This window comes from Schistocerca americana, chromosome 8 (assembly GCF_021461395.2).
Source record: "Schistocerca americana isolate TAMUIC-IGC-003095 chromosome 8, iqSchAmer2.1, whole genome shotgun sequence".
NCBI lineage: Eukaryota > Metazoa > Arthropoda > Insecta > Orthoptera > Acrididae > Schistocerca > Schistocerca americana.
The window spans coordinates 134394630-134410945 of NC_060126.1; the positions used below are offsets into that span (position 1 = coordinate 134394630).

General features: G+C 44.6%; 1 protein-coding gene across 1 annotated transcript in view; it reads right to left on the bottom strand.

Moving 5' to 3' along the window:
* Nucleotides 1–16316, bottom strand: part of LOC124544796 (protein still life, isoforms C/SIF type 2-like) — a 600560-nt gene that overhangs the window by 198495 nt on the left and 385749 nt on the right. Inside the window, exon 3 of the mRNA XM_047123478.1 lies at nt 10185–10328. Within this exon, the coding sequence (XP_046979434.1) occupies nt 10185–10328 (144 nt within the window). The remainder of the gene's footprint in view (nt 1–10184; nt 10329–16316) is intronic.

Sequence of the window (16316 nt, forward strand, 5' to 3'; positions counted from 1 at the left end):
CGGGCACTGTCATACCATTATTATACAATATATCTGTGTATGCTATGGTATCTGTGTATATATTTACTGGAATTTCCAGGAGTTACAATATTTTTTTCCTTCTCATATTTTTATATTTCATTTTTACATCAATTCTTCATTCTAATGCTTTATTCTTACGTATATTCTAAAGGAAAATTTCCTTGCATGATACCGACCGTAGAAACGTTCGAAACATAGAAATTCCGAATACCTCGAGTATTGCTCGAAGGCAGCTTTGCCACAGCGACATTTCTTCGTACGAATCTCGTTCGGAAAAGAAACGTCACTGACATGCTGAAAATTTCGTGTTGGTAGTAATTTCGTTACAAACCACGCATAACTGATCATTTTCGCGAAAACTGGCTCTTGAAATTGAATATGAATCGAGATAAAGTGCACAGATTTCATTGAAGACTATTTCAAATAATTTTTCCATTCTTTTATAGTTTTTCTTTTTTATTCATTCGCCGGATACACAATTAGAAGATGAATGAAGACAACGTTATTTGAATATAAAGAAGAAAACATTCGTATAGTAACCATCTACAGACATTGGTATATAAATGAAGAACAAAGATAAAATTAATAATCAAGTTTCGAACATGGAGCGCAAAACTGTGAAGCTGCGACGCTAGCCACAGTGCAACCACTTCGGTTGAATTACTTAATCGCTGAAAGGCACATCAAGTACCTTGCAAACTTTGTTGTTTTCTCGAATATCTATGGATATGTCGAGACTCGTGTTCGCTTATTTTGACCCCTCTTACACTGAGAGAAGTTTCTGGGAAACCGGACTGTGGTGCTTACCGTGCTCTCTTCGTGTACAGAAGAAGGGAGAGGGTGACAGGACATGAGCTAAGACAACAGCGAATAACTTCCGTGGTATTAGAGGTTGCCACAGGGAAACACAGAGAATGGGTTGTACATGTTGCGGCAAACTGTGAAATCCGGCATTTTATGGAATGCCTAGACAGTCTGTAGCATAGCAAAAATCATTACGCAGTGTATGAAATGCGTCTTATTTAATACTTTGCCTAGGCATTTAATAGAGTGCCTGTTACGTTTAAGGCAAATGTGATGAGATCTACAGACATTATTATTGTACCTGTTTCATTCCAGTATGTGCAGGAGTTTAGTTGCGTCAGTATCGCTTTAGCTAAAATGGAGGTTGCATATGACGATTGTGAAAATGTTGTAATTGTCGGTATTGCAAAGGTGTTACAGAAAGTTGGAGTAAGTTTTCAAAAAACAGCGTTTTCCTAAAGGATTCGGTTACTGTTCGTTACAAATCCGCAATAATGATTAAGAAACTATTTCTTCGATTGTTCATTACATATCAGTAATTTTTAAAAATTATTAAAACACATCTACTTCAGAATAAGCTAGTTTTTAGACATAAACAAATGCGATAATTTTAATGTTTTAATGTAACTGTCATTAAATATATAAATGTCTAGTTTGAGCATGTTATTCTTATTCTACTGTAATTTTATACTTTGCCTGTGTTCATTTCGCAGTTTATAAGATATCTAGGCATTAAAAAAATGGCTCTGAGCACTATGTGACTTAACATCTGAGGTCATCAGTCCCCTAGAACTTAGAACTACTTAAACCTAACTAACCTAAGGACATCACACACGTCCATGCCTGAGGCAGGATTCGAACCTGCGACCGTAGCGGTCGCGCGGTTCCAGACTGAAGCGTCTAGAACCGCTCGGCCACACCGGCCGGCTCTAAGTATTTTATACCTTCCCTGTGATTTTAAAGAAACCTGTGAGCTTAAAATATGGATGCGATGTTTTTGAAAAGGATGATGGTGATATGATGTACGTATGGATTTCCAAAAGTAAGTTACACATGTCGTCCCACGCTAAGACGATCGCACAACAATAGTGGCGCATTGTCAGAAGAGAGTGCAGGTTCCGGGTTTCCTGAAGAGACAGTCCTGCTGCGGTATGGATAACAGGTGCATCACAGGTTGCAATCGAAATGGAGTGACAACTCGTGCTCCAAAGTTGAAGTACGTGGGTCAGTACAATTACTATGGGAAAAACGTCTAAATCTGACACACATTCAACCTGAAATTGTGAGTGTATAGAGACCATGTCCAATGCCGTCTCCAACCGTGGTGAAATGGTGCCAACAGTTTTACCAAGGTCACACAGAGATGGCTGATGTTGATCTGGAAAGAAGGTCGTTGACATCGATCACAGACGAAACGGTCCTGGCTGTCGAGGAACAGATTCGCAGCAACTGCTGATTTTCCGACGATGAGGAAGTTCACACGCCAGTTCTCGGATGGCTCCGTGACCAAGGAGCGGATTTATATGGCCCATGAACTGAACGATTAGAAGAACGCTCTGACTGTTGTTTACAGAAACTTGATGGTTCAAATGGCTCTGAGCACTATGGGACTCAACTGCTGAGGTCATTAGTCCCCTAGAACTTAGAACTGGTTAAACCTAACTAACCTAAAGACATCACAAACATCCATGCCCGAGGCAGGATTCGAACCTGCGACCGTAGCGGGCTTGCGGTTCCAGACTGCAGCGCCTTTAACCGCACGGCTTACAGAAACTTGATGACCATGCTGGGAAGTCGTCTCTGCAATGCAACATGCAATACAAGTTACATGACTTTCCATAATAATGTGTAACTTACTTTGTGAAGTCCCATTGCTCCGCTATGTCCTAAATCGTAATAAAGATGATGTGATGCGGACTGCTACTTGCTGTGAGGGGGACTGAGATATGGTAGTTATTGTGGAGGATGTTGAGCAGAAAAGGATGACAACTGCCTTTGTGGGAAGCAGCTGATAGTTGGGATGCAGGTGTTAGGACAGGACTGGGATGCTAACTGGTTAAGGATTGGGTGGGTTCGAGCCTTCATCTGTTGTGGAATGAGTAGGTTATTATGGTTATAAGGAAGGTGGATCACAGAGATGACTTCCCGTTTTGGGGAGAGGAGGCGATCGAAATTCCGTTGGAAAAGGATATAGAGTGCACGGAGATTGAGGGAAAGTGGGCAGCGTTAATTGCACAGGGCATGCTTCTCATTGATGGGGGTGACTATAGGGTGATGTCGGAGAGGCGCAGGTGTTATATTGGAGGAGATGTGGCAATTGGATTGACTCGCAGAAAACACGGGTAGGGGAAGTTAGACGGACGTGGAAGGCAAAGCTAAGTAAATGGCGCTCGAGAGTACGGAGGGAGTGATCAAATTTAGGGTGGGGGCGTAGGTCCATGCACCTATGGCATACGTAAGTATGGGACAAATGAGGGTCTTATAGGTATGGAGAAAATTAGGAGGAATCAGTCACAGCTTAGTTTCAGACAGAGGTACTTAAGTATTTCAAAAAAATAGCTCTGGGCACTATGGGACTTAACTGCAGTGGTCATCAGTCGCCTAGAACTTAGAACTACTTAAACCTAACTAACATAAGGACATCACACACATCCATGCCCGAGGCAGGATTCGAACCTGCGACCGTAGCGGTCGCGCGGTTCCAGACTGCAGCGCCTAGAACCGCTCGGTCACTCCGGCTGGCTTTAGTATTTCATTTAGCGTTACTAGATAGTTGTGAACTTTGAAGTAAAATGTAAATGTCGTGTGAGTAGGGCCTCCCGTCGGGTAGACCGTTCATCGGGTGCAAGTCTTTCGATTTGACGCCACATCGGCGACTTGCGCGTCGATTGCGATGAAATGATGATGATTAGGACAACACCCAGTCCCTGAGAGGAAGAAATCTCCGACCCAGTTGCGAATCGAACCCGGGTCCTTAGGACTGACATTCTGTCGCTCTGACCACTCAGCTACTGGAGGCGGACATCTTTGAGTTACAGATTTAGGGTAGAAAATTTGGTCGATTTTTCCTTTCACTATTGCCTTCGTTTTTGTAGCGTTGATGGACAGGTACCACTGATTACACCAGGGGATGAATCTGATGAGGTGGGTGTGTAGTCATGGGTACAATTGACATAAAATTACTTTAAAAGTTGTAGCTGAAACAAGAAAACTGCCCAAGGCGACTCTACTGTAATAAAGTCGTCATGGTATCGTACTGTAGTGTGATAATAATTTAATCGGTATTTATTAACACGGACTGCAAAGCGTGAAGAATAACTGTACTCCAGCAGCGACAGCACCGGCCTGGCTCGCGCCGACTGCTACAGCCATGCAGCTGCGCTGCTCAGTCGCTGTTAGACTACTGGTTACTCTTTATGCTTTACTATCTCTTGTAAACTAAAGCGACAAAAATCATGGCATAATGATATACATATATATATATGTCGGTAGTATCGCGTACACAAGGCATAAAAGGGAGATACATTGGCTGAGATGTCATTTGTACTCAGGTGATTCATGTGCAAAGGTTTCCAATTTGAATATGGCCGCACGACGGCAACTGACAGACTTTGAACGCGGAGTGGTAGTTGGAGCTAGACGCTTTCGGAAATCGTTAGGGAATTCAATATTACGAGAACCACAGTGTCAAAAGTGTTCCGATACTTCCAAATTTCGCAGTGGCGCGGTTCCGGACTGAGCGCCTTAACTGCGAGACCACCGCGGCCGGCGGTAATCATTCTTGAAAATTACCAAATTCATTAAGCATTTTCAAATGTACTAGCGATACTAGGTATCAGTGAAGTGGGAACAGATGTGGAAAACAATGTATATGGCTGACACGCATGAAATGTTTTAAGGTAGCACAATGTAGCAAAAGACTTAACCCACGCCCGGGTTCCCGGGTTCGATTCCCGGCGGGGTCAGGGATTTTCTCTGCCTCGTGATGGCTGGGTGTTGTGTGATGTCCTTAGGTTAGTTATGTTTAAGTAGTTCTAAGTTCTAGGGGACTGATGACCATAGATGTTAAGTCCCATAGTGCTCAGAGCCATTTGAACCATTTTTTGAAAAGACTTAAATAAAGAAATCCACTACAGTTACATTCCGAAAACAGTATGCAAATGCCTTTTATGATCAAAGAAACATCTTTTTTCAATTATTTTGCCGGTAACAGGTTATCGTCTCATACAATGTCTAACAGCGGAACACAATCATTACATGAATGCAGTTTCACGTGAGGAATCACAGCAAATATTGAGAAGCAGCTTCTAATAAAATTGTGTGCCTGTAGAATATCGTATGAGTTGTGTGACTGGATTCGTGACTTCCTCTCAGAAATGTCATAGTTCATAGTAAACAAAGGAATGTCCTCTAGTGAAACCGAAGTGACGTTTGAGGTTGCCCATGAAATTATTATGGATCCTCTGCTCTTCTTAATTTACAGAAAAGATCTTGGAGACAATTTAAGCAGCCACCTCAAACTGTTTGGAGACGACGCCGTAGTTTACCGTCTATTAAAGTCATCAGAAGATTAAAACAAATTAATAAAGGACTCAGACATCATGATGCGAAAAGTGGCAACGATACTAAACAGCGAAAGGAATGATTCTCCACTCTTGTACTAAAAAATCCGTTACATTACCGATACACGATAAGTAACATAATTTAATGCTTGACGATCCAAATAAATACGTAGGGATTACAACGACGAACAACTTAATTTGGAACCAACATACAGAAAATGTGGTGGTGAAGGCAAACAAAATAAAGCGTTTTATTCACAGAACACTAAGAAGGAGCAACAAACCTACGAAAAAGACTGCCTACACTACGCTTGTCCTCCCCCGCTAGACTACTGCTGTGCGGTGTGGGGCGCTACCTGACAGAACTTACGGAAGACATCGAAAAAGTTCAAATGAGTACAGTTCGCTTTATATTTTCCCAAAATAGGGAAGAAGTTTTAAGTAATATGATAATCGAGTTGGGATCCTAATCACTGTAACAACGAATTTTCGCTGCAGCGAGATCTTTTCACGAAATTTCTATCATCAGCTTCCTTGTGTAAAATATTTTGTTGGTTTTCACAGACATAGGGAGAAATGCTTATCGCAATAAAAATTGCGAACGCGCACGGTAAGGTTTTGAAGTTCGTCTGTCTCATATGATGTTTGAGTGTGAAACGGTAGAGAAATAGTCTGGTTCGCAGCCGGAAAAAGTTGCAGAACTCACAAGGTCTGTATACAGTGGCATATGTGCATACTGGCGACTTGTAGTATTTGTTATTCTCTTATTACGGTCTTCGGTAATCAGATTGCGCTCAGGAGGCCAGTCTATGCACTCTCTTGACTTTGCAGGCCGTAACTGTGCTGAGTTTAGAGGTGGATACTGTTTGTAACATTCATTCTAGGGTTCAACCCTGCCCCACCGACGAGTACATACTGCTACTGAACATCTTCAGCCATTTGAACGGGGTCGCACTGTGCTCCTGCGGGAAGCTGGATGAACGTATCGACGTACTGCTGCACTCGTTGTGCACAGTGTCTCAGAGGTATGTTGTTGGTTTTAAACGGTGATCTCTGGAACATTGCCATACCTGTAGACCAGGTTCTGGACGTCCGCGTAGAAGAGACATACACTATGAGATCAAAAGTATCCGGACACCCCCAAAAGATACGCTTTTCATATTAGGTACATTGTGCTGCCACCTACTGCCAGGTACTCCATATCAGCGACCTCAGCAGTCATCAGACATCGTGAGAGAGCAGAATGCGGCTCTCCGCGGAACTTACGGACTTCGAACGTGGTTAGGTGATTGGGTGTCATTTGTGTCATACGTTTGTAAGCGATATTTCCACACTCCTAATCATCCCTAGGTTCACTGTTTCCGATGTGATAGTGAAGTGGAAACGTGAAGGGACACGTACAGCACAAAAAGCGTAAAGGCCGACCTCGTCTGTTAACTGACAGAGACTGTAGACAACTGAAGAGGGTCGTAATGTGTAGTAGGCAGACATCTATCCAGAACATCACACAGGAATTTCAAACTGATTCAGAATGGACTGCAAGTACTATGACAGTTAGGTGGGATGTGAGCCGGCCCCTGTGCCCAAGCGGTTATAGGCGCTTCTGTCTGGAACCGCACTGCTGCTACGGTCGCAGGTTCGAATCCTGCCTCAGACATGGATGTGTGTGATGTGCTTAGGTTAGTTAGGTTTAAGTCGTTGTAATTCTAGGGGACTGATGACCTCAGATGTTAAGTCCCATAGTGCTTAGAGCCATTTGAACTATTTGTGGGCCGGCCGGAGTGGCCGTGCGGTTCTAGGCGCTGCAGTCTGGAACCGAGCGACCGCTACGGTCGCAGGTTCGAATCCTGCCTCGGGCATGGATGTGTGTGATGTCCTTAGGTTAGTTAGGTTTAATTAGTTCTAAGTTCTAGGCGACTGATGACTTCAGAAGTTAAGTCGCATAGTGCTCAGAGCCACTATTTGTGGGAGGTGAGAAAACTTTGATTTCATGGTAGAGCGGCTGCTCATAAGCCACACATTACGCCGGTAAGTGCTACATGGCACCTCGCTTGGTGTAAGGAGCGTAAACATTGGACGATTAAACAGTGTAAAAACGTTGTGTGGAGTGACGAATCACGGTACACAATGTGGCGACCCGTTGGCAGGTTGTGGGTATGGGGAATGCCCGGTGAACTTCATCTGCCAGAGTGTGTAGTGTCAACAGTAAAATTTGGGGGCGGTGGTGTTGTGGTCGTGTTTTTCATGGAGGGGGCTTGCACCCCTTGTTGCTTTGCGTGGCACTGTCACAGTACAGGCCTACTCTGAAGTTTTAAGCACCTTCTTGCATGCCACTCTTGAAGAGCAATTCGGGGATGGAGATTGCATCTTTCAACACTATCGAGCACCTGTTCATAATGCACGGCCTGTGGCGGAGTGGTTACATGATAATAACATCCCTATAATACACTGGTCTGCACAGAATGCTGACCTGATCCTAGAGAACACTTTTGGGATGTTTTGGAACGCCTACTTTGTGCCAGGCCTCACCGACCGACATAGATACCTCTCTTCAGTGCAGTACTCCGTGAAGAATGGGCTTCCACTCCCCATGAAACCTTCCAGCACCTGTTTGAATGTATGCCTGCGAGAGTGGAAGCTGTCATCAACGCTAAGGGTGGACCAATACCACATTGAATTCTAGGATTACCGATAGAGGGTGCCACTAACTTGTAAGTCATTTTCAACTAGTTGTCCGGATACTTTTGATCACATAGTGTACGTCAAAATCGACGCCTTGTGCGAGAAGTGGGGCTCGGCCGAACACCACTCAGCGGCGAATTCCGGGCATATGTTGCACCTTACCAGGGAACATAGGGAACCGTCTGTTTGCAGCATTATGAAGACCACGTGTGTCTGTGGCCACGCTTCCACTGTGACCGCGACAATGCCAAGCAAGTGTCGTGAAAGAGTTGACTGGAGAATGAATTAGCGTTCTGTTGTCTTCAGTGATGAGAGCAGATTCTGTTTGTATGCGAGTGATTGGCGTACATGTATATCGCATAGAACTGGTGACATGCCAGTTCGATAGTGCATTCGTCCACGTTACACAAGTCCCAACCCAGGCTTCATCGTGTGGTACGGATGTGATTTGCAGTCACATTCGGTGCTTGCACAGGATAAAGTAACCACATCCCGCAGCACTGTGCGGGTTGCTATCCCCGTGACATTGGTATTTTTTTCGACAGGAAGGAACTTTTTTTTTTTAGATCACTATATCTCCCGTCGATGGAACACTTATGGGACATAGCGAAAACAGAAATTGCTCGTTCTCCAGAGACCGCAAGAACCACTGGCGCCTTGCAACCAAAGTCGCAATGTGCTTGGACAGTCTGTAGCAGGATCCTTGCAACCAAAGTCGCAATGGACAGTTTAGCAGGATGCTATTCGGCACCTTTATGCACATTTATGTTCGTTTGCCTGCGTGAATATACGCCTCCGCGTCGTTGTGCGATACTGCTAGAGGGGGCTGGTGGTGGGGGAGGGGGCCTGGGGGGAGGTGTACACTGTGTACTGTTTGGACAGCCATCACAGTGGCATTGGTGTTTCGTTTGGTCTGAATTTGTTATCATATAGTGCTACAACGATGCTCTGTCACCTCACTTGTCAAAGACATGGCCTTGTCCTCGAGGGCGTTGGTTTTTTCCTTCGGTGTATATCGATGGACCCTCCCCCAAACACGTGTTAGTCGCACATCAGCCATATAGATGCAGATACTATTAGGCCTAAAATAGAAAACCAACCTAAAAATGTGTAATATATATCTATAGGAATAAAACGAGAGGGTGACACATAGGTGTCGAAACAAGTATGGGTAGATAATAAGAATGAAGAATACACCGTGTTTTGCAGAAGGACTAGTCTTTTATATACCAGATTTAATTCGTAAAAGCAATGGGTGCTCCTAGAGTGAGCAGGGTGGCTAAGTTAAGCGCAGTCTGTTGAGCCAGTAGCTTTAGCTAAAACTTCTGGGATGAGAGGCAGTGGCCGATATACATGATGATTTTTGTATTATATGCTTCTAGGGATTGTAAAGACGACTTAGGAGATGAAGGTTTGATAAGGAACACATGTCTGGAAATCTGAAGATCAGACCACTTTCAAATCTCCCGCTTCGTGATAGGCACACAGCGGAGACAATGAGCTCCGACCTGTGGGACGTGGGAGCAGATGGCATGGGCAATATTTTGAATTCTTGTCCTCGGGTTCTCTTCTAAGGGACGAAGGACGTCCTCTTCAGACGAGAGTGCAGCGCGTCTGTGGAGCACCGCAGTCAACCCTTCCAGTTTCGGACCTACCAATTTTTCGCAGCTGTTGTAATCGAACGAAAATAGTGCGTGATGTCATAATTACAGCAGGGACTGACGGCGGGGTCCTCTTCTTAACTTCTGAAAGTGATTCAGTCTTCAAACTTATTTCACTCCCAAACGATACACTTGCGGACATGCGTTCCTTGTCAAAACTTCATCTACTAAGTCCCCTCCATAACCACTAGAAGCCTGCGGTAGGAATCATGAATCACCCTGTATGAAGCTATTGGCTGCGGGAGATGTCTTCGCAGTTAAAGCGGCAATGAGTATGCGTCGTTGTCCTCGAAGATGTCTCCCGCAGTGAGAGACGAAACGCCAGCTAGCAGTTTAATAGTTCAACTACAGCCTCTCAGTCGAGGAGTTATAAATGTAGTAAACATTGGCCGTGAAAGCCTACACTGGCGGAGTAGTGAGCTGTCGGACAGCAGTACAGTGTGGAGAAGCTTACCGACTCGATGGCCTTCTCAAGGCGGAAGATCTCTTCCTGCAGCAGGTGCAGCGTGCCCGTCTTGCCGCGGTGCCGGGCGAAGGCGGCTGCGCACGCGGAGTGGATGCTGTTCACCCAGTTCTCCAGCTCCACCTGGCACGGCGCCTGCAACACGAGGACAAAGCACTCGCTCAGGCGACTCCGAATCTGCTCAGTCGCTTCCAGGTTACACGATACACATTTGGACAGCAAGGTAACACAAGGAATAGAAGTCTAGTCTAGCAATTTATTTCTAATTTATGCTACCAGTCACTTTTTAATTTTATGTTTAATCTAACATAATACAACGCGTTTCTAACCTACTCTGTTCATCTTCAGACGTTTATACATACATACAGGGAAATGTTACTTAAAAATAAACAATCTTAAACTATAAGAATCTAGAGCTCTTTGCCCATTGTTTGTTACTGCAGCGGTTGGTGTGGCATTTGGGAGGGGGGGGGGGGAGGGGGGGGGCCGTGGATGGCTAGAAATCGAAATCAGTGCTGGTGTTCTTCCTTTTGGTTGACTGTGTATGATATCACAACCTGTATAGGACGTAGATAGATTTGCATCAGTTATGTGTTACGAAAATAGTGTGAAAGGCTTTTATATGACAGTTGATCACTTACGATTTCATCATCTTGCTGCTTCACTTGCATCACTGGTGTAATGGCAGAGCTGTTGATTAGCATTACACTACTGCACATTGTATTTTATCACTGATTGCCAACGTAATTCACAGTACAAATTGCTTGGACATATATGTAAACTTTTCGCGCACAACACGAGATAGCGGACTGTAGCATGTGAGTCTGTATGGATTATCGAGGTTTTGTATCGATATTCTTGGTACTGACAGATTTGTAGTCAATTATTTACATTGACACATCTTCAATCTATTGAGTTAGAACTAGCTTAAGACTGTTGAAGAATTCTGAGTTTTGAAATCGGTTATTTCATTAAGAATGTTATCTCCATGCTTTGTATTATGTATGAAAATTTCCATGATATCCATTCTGCTACTTTTTCCTATTTTGTGTAAAATTTCGAGATTGTCTTCGAATTTCAAAGGGTGGCCTGTGTCTTTAATGAGAGTTGCTACTGCTGATTTGTTACATTTATCAAGCCTGTAACAGTCTAAGTGTTTGGAAGGTAGGAGACGAGGTACTGGCAGAAGTAACGCTGTGAGGACGGGGCGTGAGTCGTGCTTGGGTAGCTCAGTTGGTAGAGCACTTGCCCGCGAAAGGCAAAGGTCCCGAGTTCGAGTCTCCGCCCGGCACAGTTTTAATCTGCCAGGAAGTTTCAGTCCAAATGTTCTTTGAATCTGGTTCTGAAATTTCTGCCTGTTTGGCCGATATAATATTTATTACATTGGCTGCAGGTAATTTTGTAAATGCCAGATGCCTCAAGACTTGTATCTGGTGGTTTTATATTGTGAATAAGCTTCCTACTTAAGTTGTTGTTGGTGCTGAAGCTGATTTTTACTTCTGTGTTTTTGAATAGTCTTGCTAATTTGTCAGATACTATTCCAAGATATGGCATTTTTACATATTTGACTGCTGAAACAGTGTGAGGGTAGTTTGATGTTGTTTGCTCAGTTTAGCAAGTTTATGCACAACAAATATATCGTCCATAATGAACTGCTCAGTAAGGGTTGTACCTGATTATATTAGTAGATTGCTTCAGGCACTTTTATTTTCATTTTAACTCCACTACGCGTTTCAATAGTTATGCAGTGATCTTCAGGTGTATTAGCGCACGTCTGCTTTGTTGAACTCAGATGAATTGTCTCTTTAACGGACAGAGCTGTGATAGTGAGGCTGTATGTCATCTTGCATTCAAGAGAAAACGTAAGCGTAATTTAAAGAACTGATCGGGTTTGTACACTGTTCTGCTGTATGTGGAAGCTGTACTTGGAGCATATCTGGGGGGAATATACGCTGTCCAATCACATTAATGTGACTACCGCCTATGTAGGACCTCAACGTGCAATAACCGCTCACAGATGGGAGTTGGCAGCACTAGCAGTGTAGGGTGCATAAAGCCCGTCGGGGAAAGGGGGCGGGGTCGGAGACCGCGGGAAACGATGCAGTCATTGCCGAAATGCGTAAATGGAGCGATTTACCTGACGTTCAAAAGAAAATAATCAATGGCTTTCAGGTCAAGAGCGGAAGCATTTCCGAAACGGCGAAATTTGTAAATTATTCACGCTTCGCCGTCGTTTAAGTATACAGTGCAACGCAAAATGGTGCTACCAAAAATTAGCGCGGAGCAGCTGTGGTGTACGACGGGTCATACACTATGTAATCGTGACTGGTACATTTAGCCATCGCGAGAGCGTTACAAATCTCATTGTGAGTTTGAAGTGGGACACATTTGCAGATAGGCGACGCGCTAAACGGAAGGGGCTGCTCACTAAATTTCGAAATCCGAACTTCGCCGAGGATGTAGAGCATATATTATTACCACCAACTTTCAAATCGCGCAATGATCACCATTCAAAGATAAGGGAAACTAGAGGTCGTACTGAGGCGTTCAGACAGTCGTTTTCCCTCGCGCGTTCCGCGAGTGGAACAGAGGAGGGGAAATATGACTTGGGCGCGAATTGCACCAAATGGTTCAAATGGCTCTAAGCACTATGGGACAACATCTGAGGTCATCAGTCCCCTAGACTTAGAACTACTTAAACCTAACTAACCTATGGACATCACACACATTCATGCCCGAGGCAGGATTCGGGCCTGCGACCGTAGTAGCAGCGCGGTTCCGCACTGAAGCGCCTAGAACCGCTCTGCCACAACGACCGGCCGCGAATTGTACCCTCCGCCACACACCGCTTGGTGGGTAGTGGAGTATATATGTAGGTGTAGATCAAAAGTACAGCCGCGTGGGGTAGCCGTGCGGTCTGAGGCGCCTTGACTCGGTTCGCGTGGTTCCGCCCGTCGGAGGTTCGAGTCCTCCCATGGGCATGGGTGTGTGTGTTGTCCTTAGTGTAAGCTTAAGTTAGATTAAGCAGTTTGTGAGCCTAGGGACCGATGACCTTAGCAGTTTGGTCCCCTAGGACCTTACCACAAATTTCCAAATTTTCGAAAAGTATCCGGACACCCCCAAAACATACGATTTTCATATTAGGTGCATTGTGCTGCCACCTACTGCCGTGTACTCCATATCAGCGACCTCAGTAGTCACTAGACATCGTGAGAGAGCAGAACTCACGGACCTCGAAGGTTGTCAGGTAACTGGGTGTCACTGGTGTCATATGTCTGTACGCGGTATTTCCACAGTCCTAAACATCCCTAGCTCCACTGTTTCTGATGTAATAGTGAAGTGGAAACGTGATGGGACACGTATAGCACAAAAGCGTACAGGCACACCCCATCTGTTGACTGACAGAGACCGCCGACAGCTGAAAAGAGTAGTAATGTGTAATAGGCAGACATCTATCCAGACCATAACATAGGAATTCCAAGCTGAATCAGGATGCACTTCAAGTACTATGACAGTTAGGGAGGAGGTGAGAAAACCTGGATTTCATGGTCGAGCGGCTGCTCATAAGCCACACATCACGCCGGTAAATACCAAACGACACCTCGCTTGGTGTAAGGAGCATAAACATTGGACGATTGAACAGTGGAAAAACGTTGTGTGGAGTGACGAATCACGGTACACAATGTGACGATCCGATGGCAGGCTCTGGGTATGGCGAATGCTCGGTGAACGTCATCTGCCATCGTGTGTAGTGCCAACAGTAAAATTCGGAGGCGGTAAGTGGTATGGTGAGGTCGTGTTTTCCATGGAGGGGGCTTGCACCCCTTGTTGTTTTGCGTGGCACTATCACAGTACAGGCCTACATTGATGTTTTAAGCACCTTCTTGCTTGCCACTATTGAAGAGCAATTCGGGAATGGCTATTGCATCTTTCAACACGGCCTGTGGCAGAGTGGTTACACGAAATAACATCCCTGTAATGGACTGGCCTGCAGACAGTCCTGACATGAATCCTAGAGAACACCTTTGGATGTTTTGGAACGCCGACTTCGTGCCAGGCCTCACCGACCGACATCGATACCTCTCCTTAGTGCAGCACTCCTTGTAGAATGGGTTGCCATTCCCCACGAAACCTTCCAGCATCTGATTGAAAGTATGCCTACGAGAATGGGAGCTGTCATCAATGTTAAGAGTGGGCCAACACCATACTGAATTCCAGCATTATCGGGGGGGGGGGGGGGGGACTTGTAATCCATTTTCAGCCAGGTGTTCGGATACTTTTGATCACGTAATATAGATGACGGAGGTGAACATTGCCTGCGGAAATGTGTACGGGTGAATGTATGTGTAACTGTTGTGCTACTGACCGCCCAGATGAACAAAGGTGTTTCCCAACGACTGTTCAGCGAACCAACGCCGTGTACGAGCTTCTGCAACGGGTGCTTAGTTCAAGCATCCATGGTGACTTCTTTTCATCGACAACGACGCCTGGAATTTGCACGCCAGTACCGAAACTGGACATCTTTTGAGTGGCGACGGGTGGTCTTTTCAGATCATAAATGGCCGTTGGCCTGTAAAGCGTGAAACGACTGAAAACAAACACTCTGCAACAGTCGTCGGAAGTATCCAGAACAGATAAGGGTGCGTTATGGTCTGGGGAATGTTTCGGTGATATTCCCTGGACGGTCTCTTTATCCTGGAAGGCACAATGGACAAATCTGGAGTACACATCTATCCTTGGCGACCATGACCACCCGTACATGCAATTTGCTTTCCTCGGCACAGTGGCATCTACCAACAGGATAATGCAACGTGGCACACAGGGCGAATTGTACGTGCGTGGTTGGAAGAGCACCAGAATGAGTTTACCGTATTCCCCTGGCCATCAGATTCCCCGAATTTAAACCCAATCGAGAATCTGTGGGACCACCTCGGATGGACTGCTCGCGGTATGGATCCTCAACAGCGACACCTAACGCAGTTGACGACGGGATGGTCCCACATTCGTGTCCGTACTTTCCAGAGATAATTGACTCTCTTGCTGCACTTCTTGCAGAGTTCCGCACTGCAGAAATTGTTTACTCAGGCTTCTGTCAGATGGTCACATAAACTTGAGTGGACACTGTATTTTTAGTAGGCTGCCATGGCGAAATGCAAGTGTGTTTCACTACAAACTTTTCAATGTTACAGTAAACATCTTTGAACTGCAACACTTGCAAATATTGTAACTTGAAAAGTGTTTAGTGATCAGCAGACGAAATTCGCAGCATGCAGCATACTTATTAGCCCAGATTTGTATTAACTACATCTCCCAAAAACAAACAGAAAAGTTTATAAACCCTTTCAGTGCTTAAATAACGCTAAAGTTCCCCACTAGTGCAATATGTCTCGCAATCTCCGTGCCACAAGCTTTCTGCATAACAGACCAGACATGTAGATCTTACATACAAATTCAACGACGCAAAAGTATTTGAACAACATCGTATTTTACTGCCAAGAGCAGCTGTAAAAATTTCGTTATTGAAGAACCAGTTTGGGTCCATGGATCATCATCAACTTTATAAACCATATACAAACTTATAGTAGGCGATAAAAAGTGCCGTGAAACAATAAAGTCCGTAAATTAGTCACTCTTATCAAATAGTAACCTAAATTACATCGTGAACCACAAAAATGTGCCTAACAGTCCATGTCATATAAGCAGCATTAGTCTAGTACGATCTTCCAAATCTTTTATGAACATTATGACCCATGGACAGAAACTAGTTTTCAATAAAGAAATTTTAGCAGCAACTTTTGGCGGTAAAACGTGACATTCTTGAAACACTTATGAGCTGTGGGCATACGTTGTTAACACGTGACACTACCGTAATCCATATGATGATAATGGAATGAACACTGAAAAGCGTAGTGGTGCAGAAACAAAAACCAGAAGTGAGTGGTGTGCTAATAATTAGTAAGTCGTATGAACCAACGTCACTCAAAGCAGAAATATATTCTCATTCCGTGACAAGACGTAATAAAGTTGAATATCAGTACTGTCAAAAGCTGCTAACACGACGCCCGCGAACTAAAATAAAGTAGAAGAGGAGGATTAGACTTACAATACATTTAAATCGAACAG